Below are 17,189 nucleotides of genomic sequence, written 5' to 3' on the forward strand. Positions count from 1 at the left end.
ACAACCAACCTACATTTGCCAGGTAAGGTTCATGCTAAGCTGTTGACTTGAATCTGTTCACAGAAGTAAACAGCAAGTGCCAGAGCGTAAAGTGGAGAGAGAGAGACTAGGGAAACACAGGGGAGAACATAAAAAGCTTTTAACAACACATTGTCAGATAAGCTCAGGATTTACATCTTCCAGCACAACTTGTTACAGTCTAGGTGGCACTTCAGAAACAAAAAAAATTTCAGCCTTACAGACTTCATTACTGCAGTAACTGTTTTTAGATGTCCAGCATCCTGAGGTGGCCATAGCTTTTCACTGGATATAGGGGTGCCCCTATATACAACAGGGTGGGCCAAGCCTTCTGAATTTTTATGACTTCATTGCCTATTAAACAAAGACTTCAATGAAGGTGTAAGCTCCCAAAGGGAAGATTGACTACAGCTATTGATATGACTACAAGGCTGTTGGTTTTTCATTGCCTGTCCCCTGGAGAATTACCTTATGGGTCCTTCAGTGTTCACAAATGACACAGCAGTGCCACGGTCCTGAGCAGTGCAGGAACAGCATGGGACTGCTGACATTCCTATACCACTTTGGGGCTGGATGCTCTGCAATGACTGAGCTAATCACCAGAGCACAGCTCACGCTCTGGAGTAGCCCTCCAACCCCTGAGGAAACAAATCATGCTCTCTCTTACAGATCCCAAAGAACTTTATCCATGGCAAATCTAACAGCTTCATCCCAGTTTGAATTTCCCTGGACAGGTATTCAGACATGCAGGGAATGTGTTGCTAATAGAAAAGCTTCTCCAACTCCAGGAACTGTAAATACAATCAAATGCATGCATTAGCTAACATCTGACTGAATGTCTCCAGTGACAGCTAACAGACTCCTTTGGGGCTTGATGCCTTTCGTGGATTCCTGGATGTCTCTTGCACTACATTTACAGAGTCCAGCCTCAAGCAAGCATAGTTTGCTTGCATTTACAGATAGGCTTTATGATGGTTTACTACCCGTGGAATAAAGCTTTGTCTCAAAACTAGGAGTACTCTGTGCTCCTGAGAAGGTATGGGGAAGAGGAAGACAGTTCCTGCTCTGGTTCTTGTTTCCTCCTTTCCCTGTTACTTTTAAGTATCAGCATTTATCATATGAAATCAGTCCTAAAACTACCATGTTCTTCCATCTTACTGCATACCTAAAATACATCTAGGAACCTCTCAAAACCTGAGCCACCTCCTAAGTGCTAACAGTATGTTCTCAAATACTTTGTCTAGACTTGAAATATGTTCAAGCAGCAAAGCCCGAGTGGGGAACAGACAGCATGTTTTGTTCATGATAAATTAACTGGAGGCTAATCTTCAAGCCAAACACATTCTGCCTCCCTTCAACAGCCTGAAGGTAGGAATGGGGTTGAGTGAAACTTTTTGCACAGGACATGGGATTTCCCAAAAAAGCCAATCTTCTCATCTGTGGGCTCAGACTTTTCCCCCCCCAGTATGTCTGTTCTCCAATGATATAAGTCCAACCAACTGTGCTCTCAACTTGAGATCCCCACATCAATACCTACAGTCAGCTTGGTTATACAAACAAGAGTCTAATTCCCACATTTAAGCACATACAAAACAACGACCTCTCTCCAGTGCATCAAAGGAGGAAAAATTAGAAGCATTTTCCTACACTCTTACTACAAAACACCTACAAGATTCAGCATTTTGTCACCATGAAAATATTCTGGATGCAAGGTTTCCCTCTAGTGGAAAACCCATGAACTTTTCATTAGGAGTTGCAGTTAAGGCATGAGAAAACAAATGCAGTAAGTACATACAATATTGTTGTTGAAACAGCAAGTGACAAGTGCATTCACACATGCCAACACGATTATGCTTGAACCTTCTGTGTCACACTTAACGCTTGACCTCTTCCCAGATGCTACAGCTGCAGAGATGTGAGAAACCACCCCTTTCACCTTAATTGCCAATTCAGGACTCACAGCCATTACTAATTATAGATACACATCTCAATCTGCTAAATAGTCGTTTTTTTCATAACTACTTAGAGAGTTAATATTAAACCAGTGAATATTGCAACTCAATAGAAAAAAATTAGTATGATGGGCTAAAATTTGATGTCCATAAATATGCAAAAATTCCAAACCAAAGGCAAGTGTGTACAAAATAATTTATTACAGCATAACATATGTTGGCAATATTTTACAGTGAATTTTCCATTCAACATTTTTAAAATCTAAACAGATGACACACAAAGGAGAATTTTAATTAGAACAGTTTATTTGTCTTAATAAAATCCCCTCTTCATGAACTGGTATTTGCCTTTGAGGGGCTAGTTAATATTACTGAAATTATTTACATTGCAGTAAAATAAAAACAAACCGAGATTGAATAATTCCATTACAGTTTCCAGAAAACAGATTTTCTGTACAAGCCACAGTATAATTATGTTTTGATAGCAGTTCTTATAGAATGTAAAGCCATCATGTGATATGTAGCCATTTTGTCTAGCAATGCTATGCTTTAAATAGGTATATTAGATTTAAACTTCCATTTTGATGTGTTGTATATTTACTAGTTAATGACCAGAATACAAAGTAAGAAAAAAGTTCATTATGATTTGTAGTCAGCCTCTCTGTGCTCCCTTAAACAGTTTTAAAATGTAAAACGAATTTCTCACACACTGTTTTGCCTTGCAGCACCTACGGCAATAGCATTTAGGCAGGAGAAGTTTTGGAGTATTGGCCATAAGTAGACAACTAAGATTTTTAATGGAGATAAGACAGCACACCCATCAGTGAGTTTTTATGATGTATTGAAAAACTGTATTCCCCATTACTGTACCTTCTGCATTTGCCCGAAATTGGCGCAGTTTTTTTTCATCCTAAGCGTCAATACGAGAACAGATGGGGAGAAACCAGAAGGAAGGAAAGGAGAAATGGAACAAAGGACAAACAACAGTATTCAAACTCATTATGTCTTCTCAAGGAATTGCTTCAGGATATTAAAACTTTAAAATGTTAAACTGACCATAAAATTAAGGAAACAACAGCTATGGAACACAAGGCAGAGGGAATAGTTTTCAAAAAGCCTTAGATATTTGTTGTTTTGGGTTTTTTTTACACAAACCTAATCTTAATATCGGTCAACACTGGTTCCATATAAGACACACACCTGACAAAAACATGCAACCCCCAATGCTTTCATTGTTGCTGTGCTTCAAAAGAAAGCAAAAAACAAAAAAGAAATCCAACCAAAACAACCCAGAAAAAACCCCTAAAGAACAGTAAAGACAAAGAGGGCAATTCAAGCAGCACTTCAGTCTTAATCTGCTAAAAACTCTCAAATGATAATTTATTAACAAGATATGTTCACGTATATCTGCATATGTAACAACACTTATGTGAAAGCAGTCTTTAATATTCATATTATTGTGAGGGAGGGCTGATGAATTATTAAAAGACTTAAACCTGTACAAGTATAAACATGAAAAATGCTGATTAAGGATGTCTACATAAATATTGGCAGTTTTCATTGGGAGGAAAAAAAACCCTAATAGCATACTCCATTTAACTATCCAAATATTTTGTTTTAGATACCTGTTAAAGATATCAAAATACAACCTGGAAAAGTAACCCTGATCTGTATCCAGCCAGCATGTAATGAAAGTCAGAGTTTCTTATACATGTGTGCATGTAGGTATACACACACACAGGAGCTTGCACACACTACTTCAGATCTCATTGGACAGCAAATCATGGTTAATGGCCGTGTGATTCACAGATGCAATGCTGCTGTTGTCCTCGTTTGTGGCAGGCATGAAGGCAGATGTAAAAGGAAACAGTTTATGACATGCTGCTTGATATTCTTCACATTGAGCATGGCAGCTTCCAAAGCTGCCATCAAGCAATGCCTCAAAAACCTTTGTTAATGTCTAAAGAAAGAAAAGCAACAGTTAATAAATGCAATTTACAATTGTTTTATTTCTAAAGGCACATACTGTTAAACAATACTAGTCTGACCAAACAGGTTTCTCTGTTGGTATTTATGTATCTTTTACTTACACAAAAAAATTTGATAACTTGGTCTTTTGAGTATTAATTTCATGATAAATGAAGCATGCACATTAACCTGCATTAAATTATATACTATTTAAGATCCCACAGAGTCAGTGGCTTTATATACTGTATTTTTTACCTTCACATTTTTGTCTCTCATGTTTTTATCCAATCTAGTTGCAACAGCAATTGCTTTTTCTTGTCTTGATTTGTCCAGGAAATACATCATCTTTGCACCTTATCACAAGACAAAACCCCACAAGGTTTAGTTCTCTTAAATGCCATACTGCATATACAGACACACAGAAGCTGAAAACTTATACACAGACATGAATTAGACTTCTTACAAGTTTCAATAAACTATATCTTCCTCCTGATTTGTAACTGAAAACTAATGAAACTAAAGCCATTTTGAAATTTATTAGAAGCATAAGGATTGAATAATACAGGAGAGCAGCTGTTTCTGCAACAGCGACATGCCTTACTTGATTGACAAGCCTTTAGTAAAGAAAAATATGACCCTTCAAATCAGTAGCCATGTTGAAACCCATCCAACAAAGGCAGAAGTGAATAATTCTCAGACATACTGAATTCTCTTTAGAAGAACTGGATTTGGAACATGGTCCAGTAAAAGTCCAGGCCAGTCCATAAGGCAGAACACAGGGCCATGGGTGCTCACCTGGAGCCAAGGACACACCTCAGGTAGAAGGAAAGTGCAACACCAGTTTGGTGCTTTGCCTGGACCAGACTACATTGGTGGAGAGGAAAGCACTGCATTATGGAACTACACAGCTTCTCAGACCACAAACAGTTAACCTAAATTGGTCTGGGCATCTCTGCAAAATTCTGCTACTTGTATTGTAGCTGCCTTAATTTAAAAATCTCATCTTAATGAATGTGCTGGAATTTCATGCATTTTTTTTCCCCAAACACAAAGTCCAGACGCATCGCACTATGTAATCTACTGTAAAATACAAAAAGCTTAATCACTTTACCGGAAAAGTTAAAACTCCACATTCTGGATGTTTTGTCTGTGTTTTGGTTTTTTTCAACTTACTTCCCCAATTATTAGTTTTCCCAATTAAATAAAGTTTCCTGGTTCTTACTGCTTTTTGTAGGTTCAAGAAAATAAAGTGCTAGACTCAGCATAGAGCCCTTATTGCCCAAAGTACTGATATTAGCCTAGTTACTCTTGCTTAAAGTTAGGGAGGCTATGGTAATGAAAGTGGAAAGAGGTTAGAAATCTGTTTACAGTTTTTTACTAGTAATTTTAAGCTGAGAAAACACTCATTTGTGCTCTCAGGCTTAGGGTTTAGGTCTTTCAGATCTTCACACTAACGAATTTTAAAGCTAACTGTTGAAGAAATTTTAAAATTGAACAGCAGGTAAGTCAATTGCCGCAAATCTGTTCCAGCATAAACAGAAGACTGATACACAGCTAAAGTTACCAAGAACCTACCCAGTGACTGTAAGTGTTTAACACTGGAGGATCAGAAAACAAGATCTGTAAAGCAGCCAGAGAGATGCTCAAGAGTTAGAAATGTGTTCTTCCACTTTTGTAAGAATTAGGAGCAACTGACTGCTCAGATATCTGCCTTTGACTTCTCAAATCTTGAGCCTGTTTGCAGGAAAGGGGTAAAAGTATTTCTCTCACAATGCTGTCCTGAAACACAGCTCTTATAGAAGCCAGTGGAAGTTTGTGGTGGTCTACCTATCCTTCCTTTAGGAGTGATGAGCAATCCTCTGAAGCTAACTTTCAGTTATTCTGGACAGACCCTGGGTAACTTTTAAAGACCAGGTGAGGTCAGCACTAAGTACTTGAAGTGACTGATATAAGTGCACTTACTTTTGTTTCTTAACTGCTGGAAACACATTTTATTTTCTCTACCAGATTATCAAGTCACATTAATATTTCAGAACTTTCTGTACTCATTCAATTCCAACTTCCTATGACTCAGCTCCAGCAGCTACTTGTGGCTCTTCTATATAAAGTGTTTGTCAGATTTCAACATTTTCACTGCTGACCATGAAGCAGAAAAGCAAAGGCTGCATAACAAGTTCATCACGGTACTTTTATTGATGCTGCTGCTACATGATAAAGTTACGAATAGGAACAGAGACATTCCAGTTGAAAAGAAAACAGGGAAAATCACTTGCTAAAGGATATGGAATTTTGTTTTATATTTTCTTATACTTAAAAAAAAAGGTGTAACAGGAAGGATGACAGTGCTTCACAAGTTGAATATCTCTGGTGGTTTGACTGCACTTTTTGAAGGTAAGGAGCAAGTTCCTTATGCATCTAATAAAAAAGTGAAGTACATTTTTAAAAAATGGTACCAGTAGACAGAAACATTCTCCCCACTGCCCAACATAAACATGCAATTTTACATCTCATTAGAATTCTTTTGTAAATTCACAGAATGGTTTGGATTGGAAGGAACCTTAACATGCCCTGCCATTCCCAGAGACACCTTATACCAGACCAGGATGCCTAAGCCTGGCCTTGCAGACTGCAGATAAAGATTCTGGATTTACATCACTTAAATCATCTCCTTTTCAAGAGCATGAAAAAATTAGGACAAACCTGAGAGTTGGTGCTGAATGGAGGTAGCATTGTGTTTGAGAAATTCTTCATTAAAACTCTCCAAGTTCTTATTAACAAAGATTTTCTGCATTTCTTGAGTTAGGACCTTGCTCACAATTTCTGGGAGGTTACTATGGTCAGACACTAGAAGAGGAAAGGCAGGGGAGAAAGAAGAAAAAAAAAAAAAGCCATTTTAACAACTGTAGAAAACAATGTAACCACAAACTGCTTCCCAGAAGCACAAATCTCAGATCAAAATGTCAACACAAACATTGCTGAAGCATCTACAGAGGAAACATTCATGAAGGGTGCTTTGTCATGTGAACTTTCTATTACAAGTTCACCACACAAATTGTTTCAGTCAAAATCTCTCTCCTGTATCTGTCACTTATTTTCTTAAAAGTTTTCCAGGATTCTTAAAACACTCTCTTTTCAGTGAAATCTAGCAAAAATGAGTTGTTGGGTCCACCTGGTGGATTAATGGAGGAAGGAGTATAATATAATACATACACACTACACTGGGTAGCACATCCTGTGTTTTCTTTGGTATTGCCATGAAAAAAAAACCCATTAGTTTTTATTTTTCTTTGTATCAGTTTGTGTTTCAAGAGTATACATGACAAAAATATGTAATTATGTCCTTGCAGAATGTAACTTCTTGTATCTTTATAATTACATATTTCCTACACACATACCAGCTTTAGAGAATTTAATCAAGCACTCATGTAGCCATGGGTTATTCCTGTTGATAGCAAAAGCCCTTTTGACAGACTGTAACATTAGCAGAAACTTTCCTGTGGGAATGAGAAAAAAACAAATATTAGGAAACCAAGGTTAAGAATACAGAATCTTTTCATTATCAATTACTGATTTCTTCAGTTAATCTTGCACAAATGCTAGAAACATCAGTTTCTACACAGAATTAGAAAGGAAGTTTATTTTCCCTTTCAAATTGCTTAAAAAAACCAGAAGTTCTTGCTGCTCAAACTCTGGCAACACTGCACAGATGTTACCACCTGTTCACCTTTAGTTTCCTCTAGATAATTAAAGATCACACCATAAATAGCATTCCACAGTATTTATTAGTATATACCACAACATAGTCTGCTCTTAGGCTTTTTATTTAAGGGTAACTAAACAAAAACATTAGTTACTCTATTATTATTGGATATGATGCACACCTCAGCTTCAGGTAAGTATTTATTCCAGATGATTTTCCACTACACTTGGATAACACAGGCTGCATTGAAGGACTAAAATTTTGTAGAGCAAAAATAAAATTAAGCAGTACTTTACCTTTTCTAAAGTATATTTCAAATGCTAATAAATGCGTTTCTATATCATCTCCAATAAGATTCTTAAGTGGTATAAGGAACTTAATGGCTTCTTCTAATGGATTTTCTACCTGTTATAACAAAAGAACAGTAAAATTTATGGCGTAAAATAAATGTCCAATAAAATCCACCAACAGTTTCTGTTATTCAGAGCATTTAAATAATCAGAGGACAAAGGTGAACTGAAGCTAGCATTCTGAATTAAATTGCACCACAACATTTTTACTTTAACAGCAAGATTTTAAAAAGTGCTTATTCATCTTTCATGTGGACAAAGACAGCATCACTGATAACTCTGGCACTGCTTGCACACAGTGCTATAATTGAGCATTTAGGAAACAATTAAGTACAACCCCCTTAGACAACAAGCTTGAAGTTTACTGTGATAATGGAGGTAGTATTTTGTGCATAGCAAAATACTGGCTCATGCCTTCAAACTTTGTAAATTACAATAATTTCTGTTACTTTTTCCTCTATTCACTGTATGGAAAGCAGATGTCTTCAGGCAAAACGTATCTTTTTGTTCAGCATATATTTTAATGAAGTATGACTACTATTTGGAAAAAAAAACCCTGAAATTTAAGGGAAGTAACAGTATTAATGTAGAACTTGGATTTATTGAGGAAAAGTATTTCTCTTCAGTGTAAAAAAAAGATAAGACTACAAAAAGGTACCTCTGCATGCAAAAACAATTTCATAAAAACACCTAGATTCTTTTTGGAGAATCTGATAGCAAACCCATGTTATAGGTTTTATGATAATCATGAGAGTTTATTGTGAAAGACCATGCTAACCCTTTCCAGTTTTTCAGGAACCAGCTCTTCCCTGGGTCCACTAGTTTCCTCCTCCTCTTCATCTCTCTTTTTCTTTTGATTTTTTTGCTGTCGTTCTCTTTCTGCATGCTTTCTTTCTTCTTCAAGTTTTGCTTTCTTCTGTGCTCTTCTTTGCTTACTAAGCATTTTCTTCAATTCTTTGGCTGAGAGATTTTCTACAGGTTAAAGTAAAAAACAACATATAAAATATTTAATTAAAAACTTTGTTTCTATCAACTCAGGTCATTATGCTTCTCCCCATCTCAATACGGCAAACTTTTTTTAAAATAATTTCCATAACTACCAACAGTCACTGGAGTATCACCACTACACAGGCCAACACTGCTGCTGGATTACTACTTACAGCCTAACACAACACTTGATCTTGCATATTTTCTCTTACATGGCTGTTACAGAAACCTCAGTGATTTCAAAGGTTAGCCACATAAAGTCGTTACATCTGTCACAGGCTTTACCTTAGAAAATGAACAATGGTAATACTAAGTTCTCATTTTGACTGCAGTTCAGCTTGCTTCTAACGCCATCTAGAAACATCCAGATAGATTTACACTCCATCTGAAAACATGCTAAACTTGCTGTTTTTCATTCAAGTGTCTGACCAATATACAGCCACAATAACTGCACTGATTTCATGCAAATGCCATGGCATAACTAAATGGAAATGTTTTACCAGTTTAGCCAGAATAATACTGCAGCTTCCAGTCTGTTCACTGTGGTGTTTCACTGAGAACAGGATTTTTGCTAAATGTGGCAAGGCACAGAAAAATGGGTTCCTAAGGGACTAAAACATCTTTTTTTGTGGCAATGGCTGCATGACCTCCCTGCTTGGGTCATGCCTATTCTGACACAGGAAAGCAAATGTTCTTTGTACCCCATCCACACAGTGCTGCCTTCTTCACAGATAAGCCAATGAGCAGCAGGTCAATAAACTAACATGACTTCTTAGAGACCACCCACCTTTATGATGTACTGCTATCTGTGACAGATCCTCTGTCACACATGGATTTTACATTATATACAGAAACAAATTAAAGATGGAGAGAAAAAAAGTGCAACTTCAACTATTCAAATATGCCTCTTTATTATTCATAGGCAGGTATAGAAAAAACTAATTCACCTGTGAACAAAGGTAAGATTTTATTTGCAATATTAAGTGGCATTTTTGGTTTAGCTTCCCTTTTTCCCCATGTCAAATATTTTTCCCTTTGCAAAAAGCCAGACATGAATTTTACTGTGTTAGTCAACAGCCACTGCAAGGCTGACAGTAAATTCCACTAAAGGAAAACTTCAATTTATCTTAAAGTAAAAAAAAAATAAATCTTAAATAATCTGCCATTGAATCCTCAGATTTCCAAACCACACCCCACTGGCTTCCAAAGACTGTGTTTTCCATTTAATACTAGTTTTAAATAATGTTCTAAATGTATTACTATTGCTAATACATTTACCCATTTATTCTTTGGTCCTCAAGTTGTGTGAAAAGTGGTAAAACTTAATGCAGTAGTAACTAGTATCACCATGTAATAAATTAAATACAAATGACCAACATTAAATTCTTACAATTCAGACTGGTTTTCCACAAAATCCATCAACTGCTTCATAATTCATTAGTAATTAATATTTATCTAATGGATGAACTGAATCTGATTTTACTGTTCTGAAATATTACTACTCCCCAGGTACTCTAAAACTACAGCTAGGCTCGTTTATGTTCTAGTTCGACAAAGTAATGGCATGTGAACTGAGAGAACTGTAGCCTGTTATCTACAATTTCTTTTCAGTTATTGTGATAGAAGAGAGGAGAAACTTGTATTCTATTTATTCTGTAACACGTAACTTACTTAGTCTAAGCTTTTACATGTGTCATAGACATGTGAACCTTCATTAAAGTGCAGATACCTGAATTCACTTCTTGCTCTTTGCTTTCATTGGTAAGAGGATTATCATGGAGCTTCAAGTAAATTTCAATTGCTGATCGGGCAGCCTTGAAGTAGAAGGCATGTTTCCTGAGCACATCTTCTAATCTCAGAAGGTCTACATAGGCACGGAGAGTCATCTTCCTCATGCAGTATGTGTGGAAGTCAAATTGATCATCTGTTATCTCAAAAAAATGCTTAAAAAAAAAAAAGACACGCTTATACTCATCCTTTACTTAAGTCTACTTTTTATTAGACAGAGGTGAATAAAGTTACAATTGATATTATTTAGAATTTATTTTAACAGGTAGAGACATATCCTTATAATACTGACTGTTCTAGAGAAAGGAGGGAAAAAAATCTCAGCTAACAACATCTATAATGTGATTATTCGATGACTTAGGCACTCTAAATGCCAACTGAAATATGAATATTCTGATTAGAAACAATTGTCAAAAGTCAGCATAAAGTTAATGTATGAATAGCTGCATAGTTAGGAGATAAGGTATTTTATATTGAAACCTTTCCACTTCAATAATAATCTTTCACATAATAGCTACAGAAGACGTATCCTGTTGCAATAAATCATCAAGTATTAACCTGTAGTTAAAAGCCATTATACTAGAAGTTTTATATGCTTTTAGCATACAAAACTGGTCTGATTACATCAACAAATATCTTCATTTGTCTATGAGAAATACTGGGGAATCAATGGGTGGTTTTTGCACCTACTTACCCTTTCTACTTCATGACATTTTTTCAAGGCATCACCGTACTTCCCTAGCCTTTGATAAGCTGCGGCACATTCCGTCTGGAACCACATACACTGCATCTCATTAAGGTTCTCCATAGCAGAAGTCCCTTCCTGAAATAAGTGTCATCATCAGGTTTTGCTATTGTAATTTACCAGCTGCATGTTTCAACTGTGGCTGGTTTCAGGCCATTACAAGCAAACAATCAATCCTTCAATTTACTTGGAATACAACAGGAAATGAACACCCAGTGACTGAGAAGAACACTTGTGATATTCTATGCTCCCCCAGATAGAAAGTAGTAGCTTGAAATTATTAAAAAACCCCAATTATTTGAAGATTAATGCCTCTATGGGTTTTTAAGATTAACTCATGCTTGTACACAAAGAAAACAACATTATTTGAAAATATTCCTTGAGTTCAGCAAATAATTTTAGCTGGTTTTTTTCCCCCATCAGGTAAGTAGCATCCACCAGTCTAAAAATCCACCAATATATTCACTGCTTTATCATGCAGTATGAACAATTACACATTTCTTAGAACTTGTTTGTATAAATAAGCGAAGTTAGATTTCCACTTGATATTTTGACAAGAAAAAAAATCCTAGGACTGAGACTTTATAATAGTCATAATGCTCTAGACCAAGTGAACTGGAAAAATGTCCCACATATCATTGATATTAGCCATTAGATTTTCAGAACAGTCTTTATAGCAGAAAAAAGACCCAGTTACACTCAACATGTAGTTACTGAGGATGACCCTCAGTATCCTGTCTTTCCAGATATCTATGATAAAGTTCTTTCTTACTTTAACACTTCTGACAAGCAAACATGATTAATTTTAGCAATCAAATTTTCAATCATTCCCAGAAATACCTAGCAAGCTTGAATCCAATTTCAAGTGTTACCACACCTAAAATTTAGAAGACTGAAGAAACCTACTTTATGTACTCCAGGATATCCCATAAAGTAGTATTCATGTTCAATTCCATAAACTATATGAATATCTGATATTTATGAATCCAAATTTTGTCCAATGTCAAGAAAATAGAATTTAAAAGTGCTTATCCCAGCTTTTAGGGATAGAGTCTGCTTGAACAATTTTTTTTTTTGTGTAATACTACCTTAACGGAATGAAATGTTCAAGTCCAAATTAATTTATACTAATACTAAATCATAATGAATATAGTACACACTCTTGTACAGTTAGATCAGATGATACCAAAGGGAAACAACAAGGTAGCCATCAGACACATTCCAAAAGCAGTATTTTGAAATATGGCAATAAAAAAATACTCCTGGAAAACCACCTTTGAACAACCATTTTTTCCAGTATTTAGTGGGTCTAAACACCTGGAGTACTGCATCTATCTTTGGGAACTCCAGCACAAGAGGGACACAGGCCTGTTAGAACAGATTCAGAGAAAGGCCAGGAAAAATCAAAAGGCTGAAACATCTGTCCTGTGACAAAAGGCTGAGAGAGTTGAGGTTCACCCTGGAGAAGAGTAGGCAGGTTTCAGGGAGACCTTACAGTAGTCTGACAGTATATAAAGGGAAGTTCATAAGACAGAGAGAAAGAGACTTCTCACCAGGATGAGTAGCAACATCAAGAGGAGCAAAAGACCTGAACTAAAAGAGGGCAGCTTTAAACTGGATGCAAGTAGAAAAAACCTTTACTGTGAGGATGTGGCAATACACTGCATTGTAGTTGCCCAGGAAAGCTGTGGATGCCCTGTTCCTGGAAGTGATCAGGACTGGATGGATGCAGCTTTGAGCAAACTGAGTTAGCCAAAGATGTCCGTAACCATGGCTGTGGCATTACACTGTTCCATCTTTAAAAGGCCCTTTCCAATACAAATCGTTCTATGATTCTGTGTACCTCCTTACCACCAGATGTAGGAGCATTGTAATAAAAATAGATATTAATAAAAGATATTTGATCAAAAGTCAGGAGCAAAAAATCACCAGAAGCAAGCAAAACACCTCTTAATTAAAACAATATACTTGCCCTTGTGAATTTAGAGCACATCTCCTCTGCATCCTTCACCATATTTGCTCGCAGCATGTATTTAGCACATTTAGAATTGATAAATCTGTCTGCAGTATCTAAAGACTGTGCTTCATCCATCCATTTGGCAGCTTCCTTGATGTTACCTACATGCTGTTAGGGAGAAATTAAATAGTTAATTTTCAGTAGAGGCCTGCTATCGACCATCTCCTGAAATCTGTATTTGTTACTGGTATTTCTCCATCACAACCAAAAGCCAGTGTTATTCTCATTCCCCCCACTCCCAGATTTTTTTCAGAGTTACAATTTGTGTAAGTTGTGACTGGCTTCGTGAAACCCAAACCAAAGGGTTTTCATTTTCTTCCTAACAAAACAGTACCCAAAAAAGAAACCCACATGAAGACTGATGCCCATAACCACCGCTAACTGAAATATTACCCACACATTCACACCAATTTGATGGGTTGATTTTTTTTATATACATTAGGTACTCCACGTGTCCAAATTCCCCTTTTACCTTGTAAATTTTTGCTTTTAAATAGAATAGTTCTATTAATGTTGGAGTGCTTGCAATTGCAGCATTAATGTAATCCAAGGCCAAAGAACACTGGCCAAGTTTGTCAAAGTGCTGTGCCAGGAAATACCGAACCCAAAGCAGTGTTGTTGGGGGCTCTTTCTCTCCATTTTCTGCAACAAAATGGGAAAGGTTACAATAACCAGTACAGTTGAAGACTGCATTTGAAAAATTAACACAAAGCTTGGAAAATTCAGAAAATACTTCTTGTAATTAATTTTTTTTTACTGGAAAATATAGTAACTATGTTTTTGCAAAAGGTATCAGCACTTCAACAGTTCTTGATAACTTCCATGAACAGTATTAGTAGTTTCAGGGTAATTTATGTAAGACCATAGAAACTTACCACATGTACTAAAAAGGTTGCAAGTTTTCAAAGAAGCTTCATAACCAGTAACAAGCTCCTGGATTGTAGAAACCTACATATAAAAAACAGTATGCGCTTAAGTTTTGCTTTACTACCATTTTCACAGAAAGTAACACACTGAAAAGAATACTTGAGAAAATTAGAGAAACTATACAAAAATAACTACTTAATTTGGAAAAAAATTGGATGGATCTTCACATAGTTTCCTTCACCTTTCACAGGTATTTTGATCACCCATTTTAAATAGTGATGTGGCAGGGAAACAGGTTAATCTCAGGCAGCTCACAGCAGAAAGTATTCAATGGCATATGGTTAGTATCTTACGTAAAAATTCCAAAATATAACTTAATTTAGGCTGTTCATTTTTAAGCAGTGAAACCGAGCCAATTAAAAAAAGGTGCTTTGAAAAAGACCATGCATGAACTTTCCATAACAATGACGAACCGGAGACTTCTGCGTTTTTTCAGCAGGTTGATCTGTACTATTAATGATTTCTGTTTTGTTTGAAAGGTATTGTTGCCTAGAATGCAGGTCCATCTTTTGACAAAAATTTATACATTGACTAACTGAAGGCTAATACTTCCTGAAATCGGACCATGTCAACAACATCAGTTTTCATCCCTAGTTTTAAGACTCAAAATTCATCCACAGAATTTTTAACTCACACCATACAGGTCTGATATTTACAGTAAGTATAAATGCTAGGATTTGTGCATTTCATGACAACTATTCCAATTCCAGGTCCAATGCTCAAAAATGCCACTTAGTATTTCTAAACTTTTTATGAAGTGCTCAACCTGTTTCAGCTTCATTCAAAACATGCCTGCCATATCCAGCAAGTAACCAATGAGCCTCTTTAGGTAACAAGAACAAAATCACAGTAAAAATATGATCTCTGTATATACATACACCCAAAACACAGAAGGGAGTTAAAAACATATAACTTGACTTAAGCATAGCAGAATAATGGCTACATTCACCACTAGGTGAAATCTCTAGATGACAAATACCTAAAACTTAAATGGTTAAAAGTAAGATGATCCTGCATTTAAAAAGCAGATTGTAAGAGTAAAATACAATTGTAGGGAGACAGCAAAATTTTAGAGAAACACAAATCGACAATGCATGCATTCACTTCAAGATATACTTTGGGAGAGAAAGGGGAAGAGAATAAACCTTGTTCTAGAAAATCAAAGTATACAATTTGAAGGATACCACTTTACCTAACCAAATTCAGCACAATAGGCAAAAATGGTTTCAAAGAGAGCAGAGAAAGAGACATGCCCAAGCCATACACAGACACTGTAAATAGCTCAAAAGTGTAATAAAATTTATAAACACACATTCTGGAAAGCTCTGGGTAAATCTCATAAGAAATGAGTATTAGTTGCAAAATCTCATAAAATACAATAAAATGTTACTGGACTTCAAATAACTACAAAGTGATAAAGGAATGTGAAGAAGTCACAAGTAAATGGATGAAGGTAGACAAATGCACTAAGTTGTTCTCTGGCCTTCCTCCGACATCTGCTCACTGGAAGAAATCAAAACCTTCAGAAAATATATGAAGATTCTTCTCTCCAAAAAAAAAAAAGTCTAAAAGCAGAAGCATCTGCTTCAGGTGGCAGGGTTGCAGTGTGTATATGCAATTGTGTGTTATTTCCTTGCTGATTTTCACTGCAATTTCCATGTATTCCCGAAGTTATCCTCATCTGGCTGCTACTAACCTCATCATCAGTGAGCTATGTGTAAAGGGAGAAAGACTGCTTCATTTTGCAAATAAGTATACCCCACCACTGAACAACTACATATAAAAGTTTCAATTACTGCACACTTGGGAGTACAGCTTCAGATCCAGGTAAACACCAAGCTACCACCAAAAAGAATGGCATCACTATCCCTGAGCCACATGTGCATGGTCCCTGCTTTGGCTGAGTGCTAGTGACTGTATCCAGGGTTACAAGTGATTTCCTCCCTGTTCCACCTTGGTGCACCGATGCCCAATTGCTCATTCCATCAGCAGCCGGCACTGGCAGTGGACAGACCTCGGACATCCTTGTATGAGGGTCTTCTATCAGCTGACACTAACAGTGAAACAAAATACTCTGAATCTTCACGAGATGGAGAATACCAAGACGTATTCTGTTGTAAAAGATGTCAAGTTCTTCCAAATTCAGATGTCTGCAGTTGTTTTGGCTTTTGCAGCTCAAGAAAATATGGTGTAATTGTCATTCTGAAAGCTACTATTAACAATACATTTGGAAACAAGTATTCAGTGAAAGAACCAGCAAAGAAAATGCAAATGAGATAGCTGGATTATTGCAGACATAATGAAAATGGTCATATCTTTTCCCCTTACTTTTTATGTTTATGCCTCAGTCTTTTGCTAGTAATTTAGGAAAATAATTCCAGGTTTGTGTGCTGCTTCAGGGAGCAAATGATCTGGAAATATGAACCGTAATTTCTGTGTCCACATTAACTGCAAATTTAGTTGCAAAATCTGTCTCTTAAATTTGCTATTATCTGCATTCTGGAATCATTGCTGCCACCCTAAAGGCAGTAACATTTTACTATTTCTAAAAGCTAAAACATTCTTCATAATTTTGTAATTTCCAAAAATTAAGCTGAGGTATCTGGAAATAACATGATATTGACCACAAGCTAATTCAAAACAGAATTAACCTAGGAAAACGGTGTGTTTGTTCTCTTGCCATTGAGTTGAAGAAGCTTAAGGTATCATAAAAGTGTAGCTGAAGTCATCAACAAAT

The 17,189-nt window shown here is 36.3% G+C and overlaps 1 protein-coding gene across 2 annotated transcripts in view; it reads right to left on the reverse strand.

Moving 5' to 3' along the window:
• Positions 1-2,152: 2,152 nt before the first annotated feature.
• NAA16 (N-alpha-acetyltransferase 16, NatA auxiliary subunit) overlaps positions 2,153-17,189 on the reverse strand; it is a 66,588-nt gene continuing 51,551 nt past the window's right edge. Inside the window, exons 10-20 of one of the 2 annotated variants that reach the window (XM_033051626.1) lie at positions 14,401-14,473; positions 13,998-14,167; positions 13,481-13,633; positions 11,458-11,586; positions 10,705-10,918; positions 8,767-8,960; positions 7,935-8,043; positions 7,334-7,432; positions 6,639-6,782; positions 4,194-4,291; positions 2,153-3,930 (exon numbers count right to left, since the gene is read on the reverse strand). In XM_033051626.1, coding sequence (XP_032907517.1) covers positions 3,730-3,930; positions 4,194-4,291; positions 6,639-6,782; positions 7,334-7,432; positions 7,935-8,043; positions 8,767-8,960; positions 10,705-10,918; positions 11,458-11,586; positions 13,481-13,633; positions 13,998-14,167; positions 14,401-14,473 — 1,584 coding nt within the window. In that variant the 3' untranslated portion in view covers positions 2,153-3,729. Of the gene's footprint in view, positions 3,931-4,193; positions 4,292-6,638; positions 6,783-7,333; positions 7,433-7,934; positions 8,044-8,766; positions 8,961-10,704; positions 10,919-11,457; positions 11,587-13,480; positions 13,634-13,997; positions 14,168-14,400; positions 14,474-17,189 lie in introns of those variants that run through there. The other variant, XR_004417019.1, reaches the window with a different exon arrangement.

This window comes from Catharus ustulatus, chromosome 2 (genome assembly GCF_009819885.2).
Source record: "Catharus ustulatus isolate bCatUst1 chromosome 2, bCatUst1.pri.v2, whole genome shotgun sequence".
NCBI classification, from domain to species: Eukaryota; Metazoa; Chordata; class Aves; order Passeriformes; family Turdidae; genus Catharus; species Catharus ustulatus.